The following is an 18,166-nucleotide window of genomic DNA, read 5'->3' as shown; positions in this document are numbered from 1 at the left end:
CAAATTGTGTAACCGTTGGGTCCCTCACCAGCTCTCCGAAAATGCCAAAAGGGAAAGAATGGGAAGTGCATTAGAGTTTTTGAAACGGTATAGTGAGAAGAGGGAAGAGTTGTTGGATCGGATTGTGACTGGAGACGAGACATGGGTTTTGCATGAAACCCCAGAACAGAAACGAAGCACCATGGAGTGGAGGCACTCCGCGTCACCGCGGAAAACGCAACCAAAACCAAAGCTTACGAACAAAAAAATCATGTGCACTGTGTTTTGGGATAGGCATGGAGTATTGCTTGTGGAATTTATGGAGCGTGGACAGCACATCAATGCCGAAACCTATTGTGTGACACTTCAAAACCTGCGTCGTGCAATCCAAAACAAACGACGTGGCATGCTCAGTAGGGGTGTCATTCTCCTCCACGACAATTCTCGTCCGCATGTGGCAAATGCAACTCAGGAACTCCTGACGACCTTCCATTGGGAAAGACTACCACACCCCCCTTACAGTTCTGATCTTGCCCCATCTGATTTTCATTTGTTCCTCCACCTTAAGGCATTCCTTGCTGGAAAACATTATGGTACTGACGAAGAACTGAAACGGGCAGTTTCCCAATGGTTCTCCATTCAGGCGGAAACGTTCTATGATAGGGGTATAACGAACTTGGTATCTCGCTATGATGCGTGCTTGAATTCTTATGGCGATTATGTGTGAATGTTGTACCATGTATATATTCTCATCCTTATAAAGGTCGTGATATTACTATTTATATTTTTCATTTTATTGCATGATGGAACTTACTTTCCGAACGACGATATATATACACATTATTTAAATAATATTTGTAAAAGGAACCACAACATTCGATGCTATCAATACCTATAGCTCGGCACTAGTATCCAATTAGTCCCATAGAATTTATCCAATTTGGCGGGAAAATCTGAAACCTTTATTTCGGCAACAGAATTATCATTTATTTTAGTGATATATATCAGATTATGTGCCTTAATAGTGTACCATACATGTGCTCATTTGAATGTTCTGTACATCAACTTTTTCCTTCATTTCAATTTTTCTATTAAGATATCCAAATTTCCCTGTTTTATCCTATGAAATATATGAATAAAGAGTTCACTTCACTCCATCCCAGTATGAGGAGGGGAGGACCATGGAACTTCCAAAATATGTGAATTTGAACCATGCATAAAAAAAAGTGGTACACAACCAGAGCCACCCTTGGGGAGGAGTAACTTGACAATCGCATGAGGCTCTATGCTTCAGGGGATCCTGTGCCAGATAAAAATAATTGTTTGTATGATTTATTAAAGAGTTGAAATGATGCTGGTGATTCCAATTAAGCTACCAATGTGATTTTTCCTGACTTCATGGATTGTTTTCATATAATTAAAAAATATCCATATTTCTGAAATCATATTCTAAACAAAGTAGGCTACTATCAAAAATTGTGTCTAAGTACTACAATCGAAATTAGTTAATATGCAATATTCATTGAATTATAGATTGAAAACACAAAATGAAAATATTTTATAAGAAATAATGTAAATTCACTACAGTATCAAAAGTCAATGAAAAGTAAACAAAAGGTAATTGTAACAGAGAATGTTATTGAATATAATTAAAATTGCCACTTTGACAGGGAAATAATAGTTTGATATTCAACACACCCAGTTTTGCAATTAAATATAATGAATGTTACAGCAGTAGCACATTCAAAACATTCTGATCATTCCTCTTAGGTAATAATATGAAATATATAAATTAATATGTTTATTAATTGTGCAATAATGTTTATGCACGTGTATTGTCATCATGTAAGACACCTGTACTTCAGACTATGGAATAAAAATCCTCGATTTTTTCAAACCTCTGAAAAACTTTGATTGTAAGCCTCATGTATATTGTATGCCCCAGGCTCCACCCACCTAGGGTTGGCCCTGCAAAATACTTAAATTTAGTTAGAATCAGAAACATAACATGCTCGCTTTGATTATTGAAGCTGTACACTAACTTACCAGTTCATTTTCCTAATTTGAAGGGTAAGGGGAGAGAACAAGGAATGTCACAAAACCAGTTTTTGGAGAAAACGACATTTTAATACTAATCTTTCCTATGTTCTTTCACAGTACCTCAAATATTCGATCGTCTCTTACATGCACATTTTTAATTTCATTCCAGTGGTTTTTGTACAGTTGTTTAGTACAAGTTCCAACCAACAGAATGAGCTGTAAACCCCAAAATCGAAAAAAATTGACATTTCTTGTTTTTTCCCTGTACCCTTCATTTATACTCAGAATGTTGGGATGAAACATGAGTTGTACACTGTTGTACAATGTCTCAGGTGTCCTTGTATTACACAGCAGTTATCACTTTAGAATTGATTCTAAAGTGGCATCCTGTTTTTACAGGACATCTTGTACTGTACAATTCATTTTAATTCCACATGGAAGTTTACATTATATTATATTTTAATGTGGCATATAATCTGAGTTTGAAAAGCTAAGCAGTTAGTCAATTTTAAAAGTCCCTCAATTACAGTTACTGGTACTTGAAAAGTAACTAAAAGTTAATTTTACAGTTACTTTTTGCTGGAAATTTTATTGTAATGAAATTAAACACAATTATGTAATAAAACAAATCTATAAAGGCTTGCATGTGTTTTATTTATGTTTCTGATACATTATTACTAATATAATAATAATAACCCATGGCATAATAACTCGTGAAGGCCAGTGCCTACCTAATGACTGCCGGCCTCACAATCATCCAATCCATTATGGGGTGACACGTGGTTAGCACAACAAACTCCCAGACATTGGCCAGGTTACACTACTCATTCGTAACTCCCCAATTTCCTCATGATGGTGGGTGGCCACCGGTCCCATACACTGACCGAAATCTCAGGAGAAAAGCTGTTGGACTTCCACCAGGAGACTTAGCCCATATATGAAGTCCAAAGCACGACACCTTAGACCACACGACTGTAGTGCAGGATATATTTATATTATTACAACAAATTTTAAATAAAGTGATAGAAGGAGGAGTCAGCTTTGCTGTAATGGTCTTTTTATTTTACTGCTTCTCTATATTCATATACCTTCAACACCTCTCTTAGTAAACAGTGGCTTCTTTCTAGCTCAACTACCACATTCCAAATGAATGCCGCAATCCACCTAAAAGCTTCCCCCAAACACTGAATTTTTTGCATGAAATTGGAAATGTTGAATTGCAATAAAGTGTGAATGTTTAAAATTTAGCATGCAACAAAGCCTATCTTCCTTGCCATGGGTTATTCCATGAGAATCCTTTCACTTTCGCATTCAGAGAAGGCACATAGTTGGGAACAGAGTTGCCAAATTTAGCTCTTGACACACGATACAAATTAATAATTTAAGTGTGATAAAGTAACTATGAAAGTAACTGTTGATAACGTTACTCATATTGGTAAATAAAAATAACTCTGTTATAGTACTTACTTGTAAAATAGCTAGTTAGAGTTAGAATGCCTTTAAAACCTGTTTCTTGTAACTGCATTATGAGTAACTAGTTACTCCCAAACACAGCATATATTATAATCTACATTAAAATGTATTAAATATGTCACTATTGTGTGCTAGTGTATAAAAGCTGTTTTTTTTACATTTCCGGGAGACATGTGGCAATCCTAATTAGTACAGAATACAGAGAATATGAAATTATTTGTATTTGTTACTTTATGTTACTTTTCTGCCGTTTTTGGCTAATTGCAATGATGGAGATGAGTTATAATTAGGACAATCGCAAAGCAACACCAATGTTTAGGCCAGGATCAAACTTGGAACTTGCAGTGATGAGAGGAGGAATGGATTACTTGATACTGAGGTGGCGTTATGTGAAAGTCAAGGGTAGATAGAGAAAAAAAAAATCATGGTAATTCTAAGTATACATATGCCAGATTTAGACCCAAATGATGATATTCATAACAAAACTGGTTTTCATGTTCGCTTGGCTCAATGGAAATGATTATAAGAATTAATTGGTGAACAATATTTGAAAGTTACATAGAAAACTCACAATATTACTTCATTTAATTTGTTTTAAAACAGAATATTGGAGTGCATATTAGTGATAATACAGTTTAATGTTAAAAAAAAATATGGTGTAAAGTTTTTTGATTTGGTTAGAAATTAAAATGACTGATAGATTGAAATAAAACTTTTGGGTGTGTTAGCACTTAGGCTATTTGCACCTGTCATATTGTATGGGGCCCAGCCCCTTACCATAACAAAAATCAACATGAATATCCGAGGACTAAAATCTCCTTACCTAGGTAAGGGGCACTAAAGGGGCACTCAGCACATATAAGGACAAAACACAGGGAAACCACTGTACAATGGCCATATCATATCATATTGTATCGGAACACACATCCCTACAAAGGGTTATACTGGCTGTAGGACCTTGGAATGCAACATTGCAGTTACTGGCGTGTACCATATGGAAGGAAGGTTGAGTTTTGGGTGCCTTCTCAAAAGGTCACCTTAAAAATGGAAAGTATGATTGTGAAGGCACTAACACTTGAACAAAAATATACCCACTAACCTTCATATAATTATGAATGCGATATAGATGATCATACTGTTTGACTGGATGTAGTGTAATTGCCCTGTGGACTTCTTTCTGCTTAAGATTACCAGTAAATGCTTCATTTCCACTGGAGTTGTGGTAGAGAATAGATTGCATCTGTAACAGAAGAATAACTGAATTAATTCATTTATAAAACCTCTCTTACATGTTCAATACCCCAGTGAAAAGTACTTGCAGTGTTATTCTAACTGCACTGTAGGAAAAAGGATAAATTAAGACTACATATAAAATTCTGAATTTACATCTTATGTTTAAACAGAATACAATGATCTTTAATCTTGCATCATGTTAAACTAATCTTCAGAAAGTTGAATTGTTGTAAATATAATTATACGTTACAGTAAATGTTATTTTCCATTATGCAGGAACAGCAGTACACTGTATTCTTCCCTAGCCCAAATGTTGAAAAGGGGCAGCAGATGGGGATCCACGGGGGGGGGGGCAATCGCCCCCACCCCCCAAACTGGCCTGATGGTGGATTTTTAGGAGATATAATAATGATTGATATTAGTAATAAATAATTGTATGTTTTCTTTAAGTTACATTTCCCTAATTAACAAGGTAAATGTGATTTTCTACAACAGGAGCTTCGTTACTCCCTATTGAAGTGAAATTTTTGAAAAAATAAAAAATAAAAATAAAAAAATCAGTCAACACCGAAAAGTCGCAGTCTTCGCTGGACATGCACAGTAATACCGATAGCCATGAAAATGGGGAGGGAGTAAATTCAGTTAGTAGTCTGGACAAGTATATTTTATGTGACAGCCCAGAATCTACAGATTCGACCAGATTGAGTGAAGACAATGCAATTTGAGCGGAGAATGAAACAGCTCAGCGAGTTCAAAACATTGATGTGTTTGATATTGGAAAATTCCTGGGGGGACAGATAGATAATTTTTCAAAAGAGGGTATTTTCAGGCGCCATTGGGTTCCACCGGTTGGATATAAATATCCGTTCTCCTTGCAAAGGAAAAGCGACAAAGATGGCCATCGATACGCTTCCAAAAAGCACTTGGAATCGTTCAAGTGGCTTGTCATTTCAGATCACCTTCCGGGATCCAGGGTGCGAAATTCTGGGGGGACGGGGGGATTTCCCCCACCAACAATCTAGGCATCGAAAATCCCCCCCACCAAAAATTTCCGGGAGGAGAGTTTTTGTTACAACAAACAAATTATAAGCAATTACTTCTAATTTCCAATATACTGTACTAATAATAATATCGAAAACATACACACATTAGTAGTTGTGAGTGTTCAATGCTTCTTCTCTCGCAAGAGATCATTAACAAATTTACATCAAAACGCATAATAAAAGTAAAACAAGAATGCAAAATAATAATAACTATGAAATCTAATTGATTTATATTAACATAAAGCAAGAACTAAATAAAAACTTGCACATAATAAAACATTCAACTATTTCATAACTTATTAACATCTTTAACCAGTTAGTAAAGGAAGTAGTTTGCTACTTTATAATATCTGATATGTATGTAAATAAAAATGACAATTTTATTTTGTAATTAATATTAATAGGCTAATAACAATATTTTTTAAATTTAGTAATTTATTTGTACTTTTAATAACATTATATCGTATATGGGGGAAAGGGAGGGGTTTTGTAGATTAATATATTTCTCCCCCCCCCCACCAGTCTAAAATGATTTCGCACCCTGGGGCTACCTGTGTAAATTTTGACCCATTTTCGTACCTGGTCAAGTCGGGGGTGTTCAACACAATGCGACACTCGGGAAATTAGTTACGAAGCCTTTAAAGGATTTTTCAAATTTAACACGGAAAAATGGTGATTTGCTCGTTCACGAATCTAAAGATTATCACAAAAAGGCAGTGGAAGAAGGGAAACGGTTTTTGAAGATGCGAAGTGATCCTAGTTTCGACATAATAAATATTCAGCAAAATGAACGCCTAGAACAAATAGCTGAAAACAGGGAAAGGTTACTTACTACCTATTGTGAAAACTGTCATACTGCTTGGACGTCAAAACGTTCCCTTCAGAGGTTCACAGGGATGACGGAAAACTCTCCGAATATGAAACTAAGTGTACTTTGCAATGAAGGCAATTTCCGTGAATTTTTGCGATTTCGTATTGATCTTCTAGCTTCTGTATCTATCATCTGGTACAGTACCAATATTTTATTCTTGTTAAAATAATTTTAACTCTAAACGTATGTCTTGATATAGCATATTATAATAATTAGTAGCATGGAGGAAATGTATTTGATATTTACATTTTAAGTTATGAAGTAGTTCTGTCTCACTGCATTGTAGTCCGAAAGAATATCGCAGTCTGCCAAGGTAACAATATTTCCTCAGGAAGATCGTTAAAGCACCGTGTATGCTTCAGGTGCATGTAATGAGTGACAGTAATGTTTGTCATCAGTTTGTTACAGATTTACGATGCATATTTTTATGTGTGTGTCGCGAAGTTGGAATTAATTACGATAATTATGAAGAAAGAAAAAAAAACGGGTGTAGAATTGGAATTCTCAAACCCTTGCTTCGAACGCTACCAACGAGACCTTACGCGAGACCAACGAGACCTTTGAAGCAGCATTGTTTACACACTCATTGAAAACGTAATTATGTCAGGATAGTTTCCTGGCTTGGTAAGGTACTGCAATCTACCTGGCAAAAATCGCCCCTCCTAACTGCCAATCCTGGATCCGCCACTGGAAAGGGGGCACAATACGGCCTCAAATAATAATATGACAATCACAAGAGGCTGCCTTGAAATGTTCGTTGCAGTAAAGAAAAAATATATTGCATTTCCATTATATTCCTATCCAGAAGAATTCAAACTACCATAAACTTACTATAGGCTACATTGTGGCACCTGAGGCTCTGCCCGAAAGGTAAGTACGTACAAAGTAGATACTTGAAGTACGGTCTTGACGGAAGTGAGGTCACCTAGTACAGTTCGAAAGCACCAACAACAGGAACAGAAGCACACAAGTACGCAACTCGCAGCACAGATGGTTATAGGTCACGTGATATCCACACTCGTTGTCCATTTTTTTTAAATCGCGGAGATAGAAAGCCAGCAACACGGGTTAAATATACGTTATGGGCAGTGGCGTAGCGTTATAGTACGCCCGTACGCCCGTACGCCCGGCGTTCCCAGATTTAAAATTTCAAAAATGCTTAAACGCTGTGATTATAAAGTAAAACGTGACTAATTTCATATATGTTTGACCTTCATGGCATTATAATGGCTATTTTTCGGGATCCGCTTGCAACGCTGCACTCTCAACATTCGTTCTAGCATCTCTTTTCAATGCCTTTCCCGGCCGGACGCCGAGCAGGTTCGGCGTACAGGACTCCTATATTCCTTGCTGCCTTTATGGAGGGAAAGCTTCCATTTCTACAGCACGCGCGTAAATGGGCTCTCTTACGCTGGCTTACGAGAGGTCTACCGTGATTGGTTCATGTGACCCTTCCTGCCTTCTGAAGCAGACGACAGCGGTAGCATTCCTACCCGGTTCTTCGCTCTCATGCAACTCGTGTTGTGTGATGCTACAATACGCAATATCGACTGACGTAACTTTACCAATCTCAAATATACTGTTTCTTAATGGCCACTGCATTGTATAATTTATCGCACGGACAGCGATGTGTATTAGAAACTAAAAGATCAACACAGTTTTTGTCAAATAAGTTGGTGAAGTCCTCGTGATAGAAATTCAGCCTGTGGCTGCTCTACCACTAACCCGCAAAACTATTATTTTTTTTATTGTATTTTTTCGTTATTATCTAACTACTTAATATTGTGTCAATGGAAATGTTTAGCATTCATTTGAAAACTCTTAACATCGAATGGTCTCTGGAGAAAATTATTTTAAAATGTTTATCAGCATTCTCAAGATGTAATAAACAGTGGTCTGAATTACTAATCGGCACTGTTACGTCAGTAGAGTGTACGATATTTGGATCATCCACTCTGCTTTTCACAGTGCGCCAAGACGACAGAGGTCCCTGGTTCGAATCCCGGCGTTAGCACGGGTGTTCTTTTTCAGTGTCCCTTCATCAATATCATCACTCATATTCATATACGCAATTAACCATAAGTGGTAGAAAAGCGAAGTAAAACAAACCAAATCAATCAGTAGTTGGATCGCCCACAACAATGACGTCTACTGTTGTGCAGAGGCGCTTGTGATTCAGGTAGGTTTTTAATGACTTGCGTCATGCAGAAAGATATAAAAAGAGGTATAGAACACCAGAGTTCAAAACATCTGTGGCATAGTGAGGCATCTAATTTTCTAGCTAAAACATGCAATGATGATGTTTTATTGAAAACCCAGCTGACTTCATGCAAATAATACCTGTGGCGACTAATACCATAAGTAAATTATTAAGCAAGAAAGGGCCGACTCTTCCTTCGGACTTGGCGTTCCCACCCGAAATGTCCATGCTACGCCACTGGTTATGGGTCAGCAAGTTGTTGGTTAGTGCTTCTAATGTGTGGAAATGTATGTGTAAGAACATTTGAAAATGCTATGTGATATCTATGGTGAAAAACAAGTGTTTAAAACGCGAGGAAAACAACGTGTCCTCAGTTTCATCTACTGATCGGACCTTTGGTCGACACAAGCATGGGCGTCGGCAGGGAGGGGGGGGGGGTCGAGCCGGTCGGTCAGCAGAGGGGGAGGAGTCGAACCGGTCGGTCGAGCCCCTGGAAATGTCCATCTACTTTTTTCAATTTATGGCAATTTATAAACGAAGCCCTTTATTTCACCTTATTTTGCGTCATTGTTTAAAAATGGTCTTGAGATATCGAATTTGGTACGAAACTTTCATAATTTGCGACACTGAAACTCTTGTTAATTTGTAACTTTCACACATTCCGAAGCTTCTCATACTACTGCGTTTGCTGCTGCTACTGCTACTAATGTTAGAAGTAACTATTATGTAATCTTGGTTGTAACAAGTAGCCTATTATATTATTCATATAATAAACTTATTGGATGCTAAAATAAACTAAACTAAAACTGCTACTGGTACTACTACTACTACTAGTAGTAGTAATAATAATAATAATAATATAATATAAGATTAATAATAATAATTTAAAATACCGATAATGCAATAAATTTAAAAATCACCCTTCCTTGACAAACTTCTGCATATGCCACTGGTCTGTATCACAATATTTTGAGGGGAGGGGGTGTCCTCGATTCGACCCCCCTAGGAAAATTTCTAGCGACCCCCATGGACACAAGCGAAGCCTTATGGAAATTTCAATTCGCTTTCCAAAAACTGCTATCATATTGAAACAATCTGAAAAAATACATCTACTTAAAATTCCTTCTAATCTTGAGCATTCCTGTGAATCTTCGTCTGGTTTGCTTTGGCTGTTGTCTAGATATTTGCAATAGTTTCGTGACTCAACCATGGGCGTTCGCAGGATTTTTTCCAGGGAGGGGCAAGCAAGGTATTTTTTCCGGTGGGGGGGGGGGGGTAAACAAGGCACAAGAGTTTCTCCTAAAAGAAAAACATTGCTTCAATTTGAATTGATCATGTTCATGCAATAATTAACATATATTATTGTGGCTGAAATAAAATTATGTGTGTGAAATGCATAATTTTTGGTTAACTTTCGTCCCAGGGGAGCGTGGACCTCCCCTTGGCTCCGTCCTTCAGGACGTCCATGCTAGTAAGTCTATTAAACGATTGTGAAGTAGAAATTGTTAAGTGGGAGATGTTTGCTTGAGCTTAGTGCTAGCTGGGGGATGCTTTGCGTACATTATCCTAGATCATCGTTTGGACAAAGTAACGTGTTCCTAACATCTCATCTCCATCGCAGAGACAGGTGAAATGTTGATCTGAATTGGAAATCACTCAGCTGGAGGGAGAAACCATTGAAGCTTTTATGGTTCTCACAAGGCAAGTAAAATAAAAGGCTTACAGTGGCACTGAAACCTGTATGTAAAAGGGAGGGGGTAATGAAAACTGGACACCGTGGTGTACGTGAGTATCTTTAATGCGAAGACGACCTTGACGTTCCGTTTGGTGTAGACTGCTAATAAGTCGAACTCAGTTAGATTTATTTAGTCCACCTTCAAGTGAACAAGCGGAAGGCGGGAAGCATGAGTGAGTGAGAAGTTTTGCAATCAGCACAAGCTCGGGGTTTTCTCTGTGTTCCCATCCTTTCACACATCTAAAGCAACAGAAGGGGTAGCCTATTTCGGTCCTTAATGCGACTACCATGTGGCAAATAATGGAAAGTTTTGTATATTTTGTCGCCTGACTTTAGGATAGAGCAGCGGCTTTTGTAATGAAGTTTCGATCCTTGGTGGGGATTTGTACATTACACAGTGGTTCGGTTCCCTGTTAAAACTATTATAAACGCTGTCTATCCGAGTTCCAAATGGCCGTTGGGCGAATGGTGGATCGGAGAAATAGACAAAGAAACAAACACATTGAAGCACAATAATGGTATATATTAATGTATTGTTTAGATTTGTTTTAATTTCTGTTTGTTTTGTCGATTGAGTGCAAAAAAAAACAACAACAACAACAACAGTATATCATAAAGTGTAATGCTATAAAATAAAATATACTACAAACTACTTCGCTGTCTAGATTGGGGGCAGGGCGAGAATTACGTTCAGAATATATATATATATATATATATATATTCTCCAAGGCAGACTTCTGTAGCTATGGATCTTGGTGTTCACTACTTCATGGCAAGGCAATACTGCACACTGCTCGCTTGGTAAACCTGGAACAGATGAAGTGGGAAGGTGTGATTTATCTTCCACACAGTTCAGTGCAATCAGTGGCGTAGCGCATTGCGGCCGCAGGGTCTGTAAAAATGGCACGCGACACTTTCGCGGCCTGTAAGTCATGCAAAATTCGAAGTTGCCATTGATTTTGTACCAATATTACGTGCAAAAATGCGTTATGTGATTACGTCACAGGCATTTTTTAAATAATCTTAAGTAATTTTTGAATTATTAAAGCAAAACTCGGATAAATTTATGCTTATAATTGAGGTGAAATATTCATCCAATATTATGAACAACTTTTAATTGTTATCGGTTCAAAGTAGTATCGGCTCAGCCCTAATTACTACTAATAAAATGATTCACAGAAGGTTGGTGAAGAAAATTGTAACTACAACTTACTTTCTCCACTATCCTCATATAAGCAATTCTATTAAATCTGCGCATTAACCCAACAACCACGTAGAAAGACCAAGGAGGTTATGGAACACATTTCATAGCGATGACCTCTTCTTGTTCCTGCAATGCACGTTTTTGTGTGTGTTTAATTTCACTTCCCTTGTGTGCAACGCTCACATCACAACCAGATTTTGCTTCGGGCAAACAAAGAAAACTAGAAACAAAGGCTAACAAGAAAGAGTAACTTGCTTCAATGCAGAACGAGAAGCCTCCAGTTACGAAACCCGTTGCATCTATGCTAAAATATTTACAAAATGTTTCCCAACTGCAGAAGTTGCACACTGAACACTTACTAGCCCGAAACAGTGTTGAACCGGTGAAACGCCTCAGAGTAAATATCAATAATGCGTTAACTTTCGATTAATTATAATTTTAATTTAGAAGCTTGTTATTTTTATGTGTTTATTTGTTTTAATTTTTTTTGTTCAAAGCTATAATGGATGACATTATCTATGGATCAACTAAAAAGTGTTACAACTGCTCCTTTTTCAAATGTTTGATGTGATTATTATTAACTGAAGTATGATTTGAAATGTGTCAGTGAATCTGGTTTCTAATTGCTTCATCTGCGTAGCTGTATTATTATTATTTTATAAATTACATGCACAGTGTAATTCGATTCGATCACAATAAATTATGTTAGGGTTAACACGATTAGATTTTAAAATAAATTTCACATTAAATGCTCGAGAAAATAATGCACTTTTGGTTGGTTTCTGTTCACTGTCTCTCTTTTTATTACATTTTATATGTTCTCGAACACTTACATTATCCTTCTTCTTGTCTTCCAAAGTTGATTTGTGTTTATTGAACGCAGCACCATTATTTAACTGTAATTTATTTCACTGTGGCTATACTATAAATGTGCACCTGAATATGTTATCAATGTTGTAATCTTCAGTTTCAATTAAATGAGCCGGCCTCCGGGGCAGAGTGGTTAACACACCGCGATACGATGCCAGAGGTCCCGGGTTCGAATCCCAGCCTGGGCATGGATATTCTTTGAATGTTCCTTCATAAGTTTCATCACATCACTCATCTTCATCTTCGCAATTAGCCAAAATTGGCAGAAAAGCGAAATAAAATGAACCCAATCAATCAATCTATGTGAATGTTTAATACCTATGACGAGAAAAATCTGCTATGTTCACATAGTTTTAATTGTATTCAATGCTTTGACAGTAGTGAATCTCTCTCTCGTCCCCGTTTTAAAATATGTACAGTGGCGGCTCAGAACTTCATTATGCGAAGCTACTAAATGTTCCCATTTGGTCGGGACAGTTCACCATATTTACTCCCTGTTTAGACTTTTTCGAACTGCAGTCTTCAGAAAATGTCCTCCTTTTGTGCTTAAATCACATTCAGACATGTTCTTCATTATAAGGATAATTCCATAGCCTTGGTGGTCACATTTAGGGTATGAATTCCCATGGTGGAAGGGGGATCTCCCCACCTTCCCACCCACGATCTTGTTCTATTAACATTTTCCCCCCATTAAAATTTTCCGAGGGTAAGAGTTTGTGTTATAACAACAAAAATATGCAATTAGTTTGGATATCAAACATACTTTACTAAGAATAACATCATAAACACATACAAAGAATGATGTCAGCTTGTGTGTGAATGTTGCATTCATCTTTTGTTCTCTTTCTCTCTCTCTTTAGGGCTGGTAAGAGCATGGAGTAAAAACGTACTTCTGCACTCATAGATAAGATTTTAAAATTATATCAAATTGGACTAGTAAGACATGGAGCCGTAGCTGCGAAGGTGGTTGCTCATTGTCACCCTAGGCCTCTGGAACAAAGAAATTAGATCGACCTGTCATTTCTCCTCCATTTCTCACCTCCTTCCGTCGGGAATAAAACATAGCACTTACATGTTAATTTAAGAGGAAACTAATGTCTTCTTACAGTTTCTAATTTTTTGTCCCTCCACCTAGTTATCTTTAATTTGCAATCGATTTTGCAGATGTGAACAATAACACACACTGCTTCAATGAAGATGGTGTGGGATGCACAACCGACTGTCCTTTTATTAACCACATTTTTTGAATGCTAAGTTTTCTTTTCATCGGATTCAACGAAAAAGAGTAAGTATACATACAATTTCTGCAATGTCTAATCATGTCTACCTACATCTAGGTGGGGGGGGGGGGGGGTGCGAAAATCATTCTCGTCCTGGACGTTGAAATCTCTAGCTACAACTGTGATAAGGAAATATTTCCTTTCGGGAGATCATTAATAGATTTACACCATTATAAAAACATAACACAATAAAACTATGAAAACTTAGTTATCATTTTTAATAAAAAGCAACTTATCAAAATATTTCAGCTATCTTCTAATTTCTTGACATTTTGAACCAGTCGTTAAAGGAATTAATTTGCTAGTTTATAAATGCAGCAAAATTAATTTGTTTATATATGTTTATAAAATTGATGATATTAATTATTTACTTAATAGTTAACATATATTTCATGACTTTGGGAAGTATTAAATACGTAGGCGTAACTTCACGAGCCCCCAATCAGGTTTATTTAAATGTACTTTTGTTGACCATCTGGGACCTGACGAGCAAAGAAACAAAGAATATTTATGGTAATGTTGCAAATATAACAGTTACTTTAGCAAATAATCCTGATAGCTATATTTATGGAATGGAAAACTTTGCGATTCTGCCACCCCAAAGTTAAGCCCCACGATACGCCCATGAATGAATCCTATAGAATACAGACTCTGTAAACCAGCACTACTCAAAGAATCAAGTTAGAGACAAAGGAAAATGCAGCCTTCATAAACTTGACTTCCCGGTTCTTCTAAGGATAGAAAAAGAAGATGAGGGTATGTAAGGTTCACAGGAAATGCCTTGCGAGATCTGACACTTAACGGAATAAACAGGAAGACAAATATTACGGATTAATATAGCGAATGTACCGTTACCACCATCTAGTACTTCTATGCTTGGAACTAATTATCTTATTGTTTTTAAATATGTGCTGTCTTATTCAGCACGTACCTGCAAGCAAGTGCTCTCAAAAGACCTTGTCACCTTCAGCCATAACGAAACGTATGATTCGAACGAAAATAACTGGCCTCGTGAACCTGGCGAAACCAGTTATTTTACCGACTTTAGAACACTCTAGGCGAAAGCGTCAATCGCTGTGTTTTATGGAGATTGATTAACTGATTGATTTGGTTTATTTTACTTCGCTTTTCTGCCACTTTTGGCTAATCGCGAAGATGAGAATGAGCGATGGATGATATGACGACATCGATGAAGGGACACTTACAAAGAACATCCATGCCCAGGCAGCGATTCGAACCCGAGACCCCTGGCGTCGTAGTGTGCTCTGGTGAGGTGAGGGGAAGAAGAATGGTAATAAGATGATATTGATGATAGAACGAACAGGCATGGACCTAAGGATTATACTGGCCGACATCCCAGACGCCAGAGCCTTCCTAGTATGCAGGAAGTATACTTCCAGGGTGTACTATATGGAAGATAGGTTGACATTTTGGTCTTCAGGAAAGGTCACCCATCACACCTCCTTTTTGGAGAGTTTCCACATGATGTCCAGTGGAAGACCAGTCCATTTGTAAAGGTAAAAAAAGGTAAAGTGTTCCCCTGTGCATAGCACCACGCCATGAAGGCGTATAGGGGGTGCGGGGGTAACGCCCCACACTTTCTTGATCCGGTCGTGAGTGGGGGTGATGTGATCAGCATCACGCCCCTGACCGCCTTTACCCCCCAGGGTTTCCCCCAGGTACCCATGTTATTCGACGCTGGGTAGGCGCCGGGGCCGCTTCCACCGTTAGAAAAGTTCCCGGATTTGAACCGGCCGGGGATCGAACCCGGGACCTTGAGCATGGTAGTCAGACGCGTTACCGACTGAGCCACCGCGGCCAGTCCATTTGGCAGAAATGAACTATTGCAGACGTTCTTGCTCATTTCAACCACATTATTAAAACAGATATAGATGCATAATCTTGTGTATCTTTCATTATATTGCTTCCTGAATTTCCGGAACTAGATAGTTTGTAATTACCCCACTCCTAAAATAAACAGCCAATAAGATAACGCTACATTATGGAAAGAGAAGGAGAATTAATGTGATTTAGTATTATAATATAAATCTATATAAAAAAACGAAATTGCATTTTATGAAATGCTCATTTGCCCTTTCACATAAAAGTAAAGTAAAAAAAAAAGTAAAGTTCTCCCCTGTGCTTAGCACCACGCCATGAAGGCGTATAGGGGGTGTGGGGGTAACGCCCCACACTTTCTTGATCCGGTCATGAATGGGGGTGATGTGATCAGCATCACGCCCCTGGCCGCCTTTACCCCCCCCCCCCAGAGTTTCCCCCAGGTACCCATGTCATTCGACGCTGGGTGGGCGCCGGGGCTGCTTCCAACATTAGAAAAGTTCCCGGATTTGAACCGGCCGGGGATCGAACCCGGGACCTTGAGCATGGTAGTCAGACGCGTTACAGACTTTTTTTTTATATATATAAAGGAAATACCCCCTACACGGAGGTATCCCCCACCATTCACTCTTTTTCTCACTTTTACACTTATCAATTCTTACATTTTTCTTTGTTTCTTATCAACTGGACGAACACAAATACCCATGCCTTACCCGGGACTCGAACCCAGAACCCCTGGCGTTGTAGCGCGCTCTGCTAACCACTTCACCACGGAGGTCGACAGCGACTGAGCCACCGCGGCCACCCTTTCACATAAAAAGATTAAATAAAGGTTTAGCTTTTGGATTTTTAGTCCTCCTCCGTGGCAGTGCGGTCTAAGGCGCTGTGCTTTGGCCTCCGAGTGTGGGACGGCATGGTTTCGAGTCCGCCTGGGTTTGTCGCTGGGTTCTCGGACTGTGTATAGGACCGATGGCAACCCACCATCGTGAGGAAATTGGGGAGATACGAGTGAGTAGCGTAGCCCGGTCTCGGAGCTCTCCTATAACGGCTTAGGGTTCGACGTGCTGAACCCATGTCAACATATTACCGGCTGAAGATCTCCACACCTCTAGGTCGGATTGTGGGAGGGAGACTGGCAATCGGGTCGAGCAATGGGTTATTATTATTTTGGATTTTTAACGAAGACTAAATTAGTTCAACCTTGCACGTACATACATTATTGACAAATTTGTGATGATAGGACTAAATCTATGTAATATGAGCTTTTGCGTGAAAGATGGAAATAATCTAGGGCTGAGCCGATACCACTTTGACCCGATACCGATACTTTTACCGATTCCCCTTATCAATATTGATAAATATTTGTGTGCGAGTCTTCTACTCCTATTACGTGTTTGTATTTAGAAAGAATTTTGCTTTAAAATATTTAAGAATTGCGTCAGAAAATTAAAATACGAGTAATGTAATCGCAAAATCCAGTTTTTACGCAAAAAATTGTGCAGAATAAAAATAAAGTTAGAATTTTTCTTAATTTCCAGGACAATTAGACTTCGCGAAAGTGTAGCGCGACGTTTTACGGACCACGTGAGGGGACCAAAATGCCGGGAAAGTATCGGCTAATATCGGTACATAAATTCCGTAAATATTTACAGGAATTATAAAAAATAATTAAATATAAATAATTTTATGCAAGTTATTGACATGAAAATATGCTAATAGATATATTCCAATCAATGAGTAAAATTTGGCAAATATGACAGACGTTACACGTTTGAAGGAACCATGTACAGTCATGGAAAAAAGTTCTTCCCCATAAGGCTTTAATAGGAGCAAGTAATGCAGGAGGGTAGGCAACACATATTGCACCCTTCGATGATCGGGTGATTTTGCCTGTCTTAACACCGAGAAATGTGTTCCACGCGAAGGTCAACATGACAGGAAAGCAAAGAGGGTCACGTGACTATTGGTTACGTGGAGTGTTGTGCTTCTCCACGTCCCCAGTTCTTGATCCACATTGCAGAAAAAGTAGAGCTGCATGCAATATATGAAAATAGGTTGTTTTCAACTACACGCTTAATTATGATTTTCCCAATTGTAAATCTATCAGACGTGTCTCCCGATTTAGTCGGGACAGTCTTTTACTTTGAATTCCTGTTTTTTCATAGGCGTAACTTGACGGGAGCAGAAAGGGCATTTGTAACCCCCCCAAAAAATCAGGTTTCTTAAAGCTGCTAAAACAGGAATTAAATACTATGATTTGACGCGTCCAAAAAAAGTATTATATTGAAAGATTGTTCCCAAATACGTAGATAGCAATTTAATACTTTGAAAGTGTCTCAGATTTGTTTATTATGTCACATCTTAGTGTGGCACAGGTCTACTACAAAAGTGGAATTTCG

The 18,166-nt window shown here is 38.2% G+C and overlaps 1 protein-coding gene across 1 annotated transcript in view; it reads right to left on the bottom strand.

Moving 5' to 3' along the window:
* The window catches only part of Chsy (Chondroitin sulfate synthase), a 185,880-nt gene that overhangs the window by 28,062 nt on the left and 139,652 nt on the right, over positions 1-18,166 (bottom strand). The window contains exon 3 of the mRNA XM_083118356.1: positions 4,592-4,732. Within this exon, the coding sequence (XP_082974482.1) occupies positions 4,592-4,732 (141 nt within the window). The remainder of the gene's footprint in view (positions 1-4,591; positions 4,733-18,166) is intronic.

This window comes from Lepisma saccharinum, chromosome 3 (assembly GCF_977018435.1).
Source record: "Lepisma saccharinum chromosome 3, izLepSacc3.1, whole genome shotgun sequence".
NCBI classification, from domain to species: Eukaryota; Metazoa; Arthropoda; class Insecta; order Zygentoma; family Lepismatidae; genus Lepisma; species Lepisma saccharinum.
The sequence above is the reverse complement of the archived record's forward strand: the minus strand, read 5'-3'. Positions and strand labels throughout refer to the sequence as shown.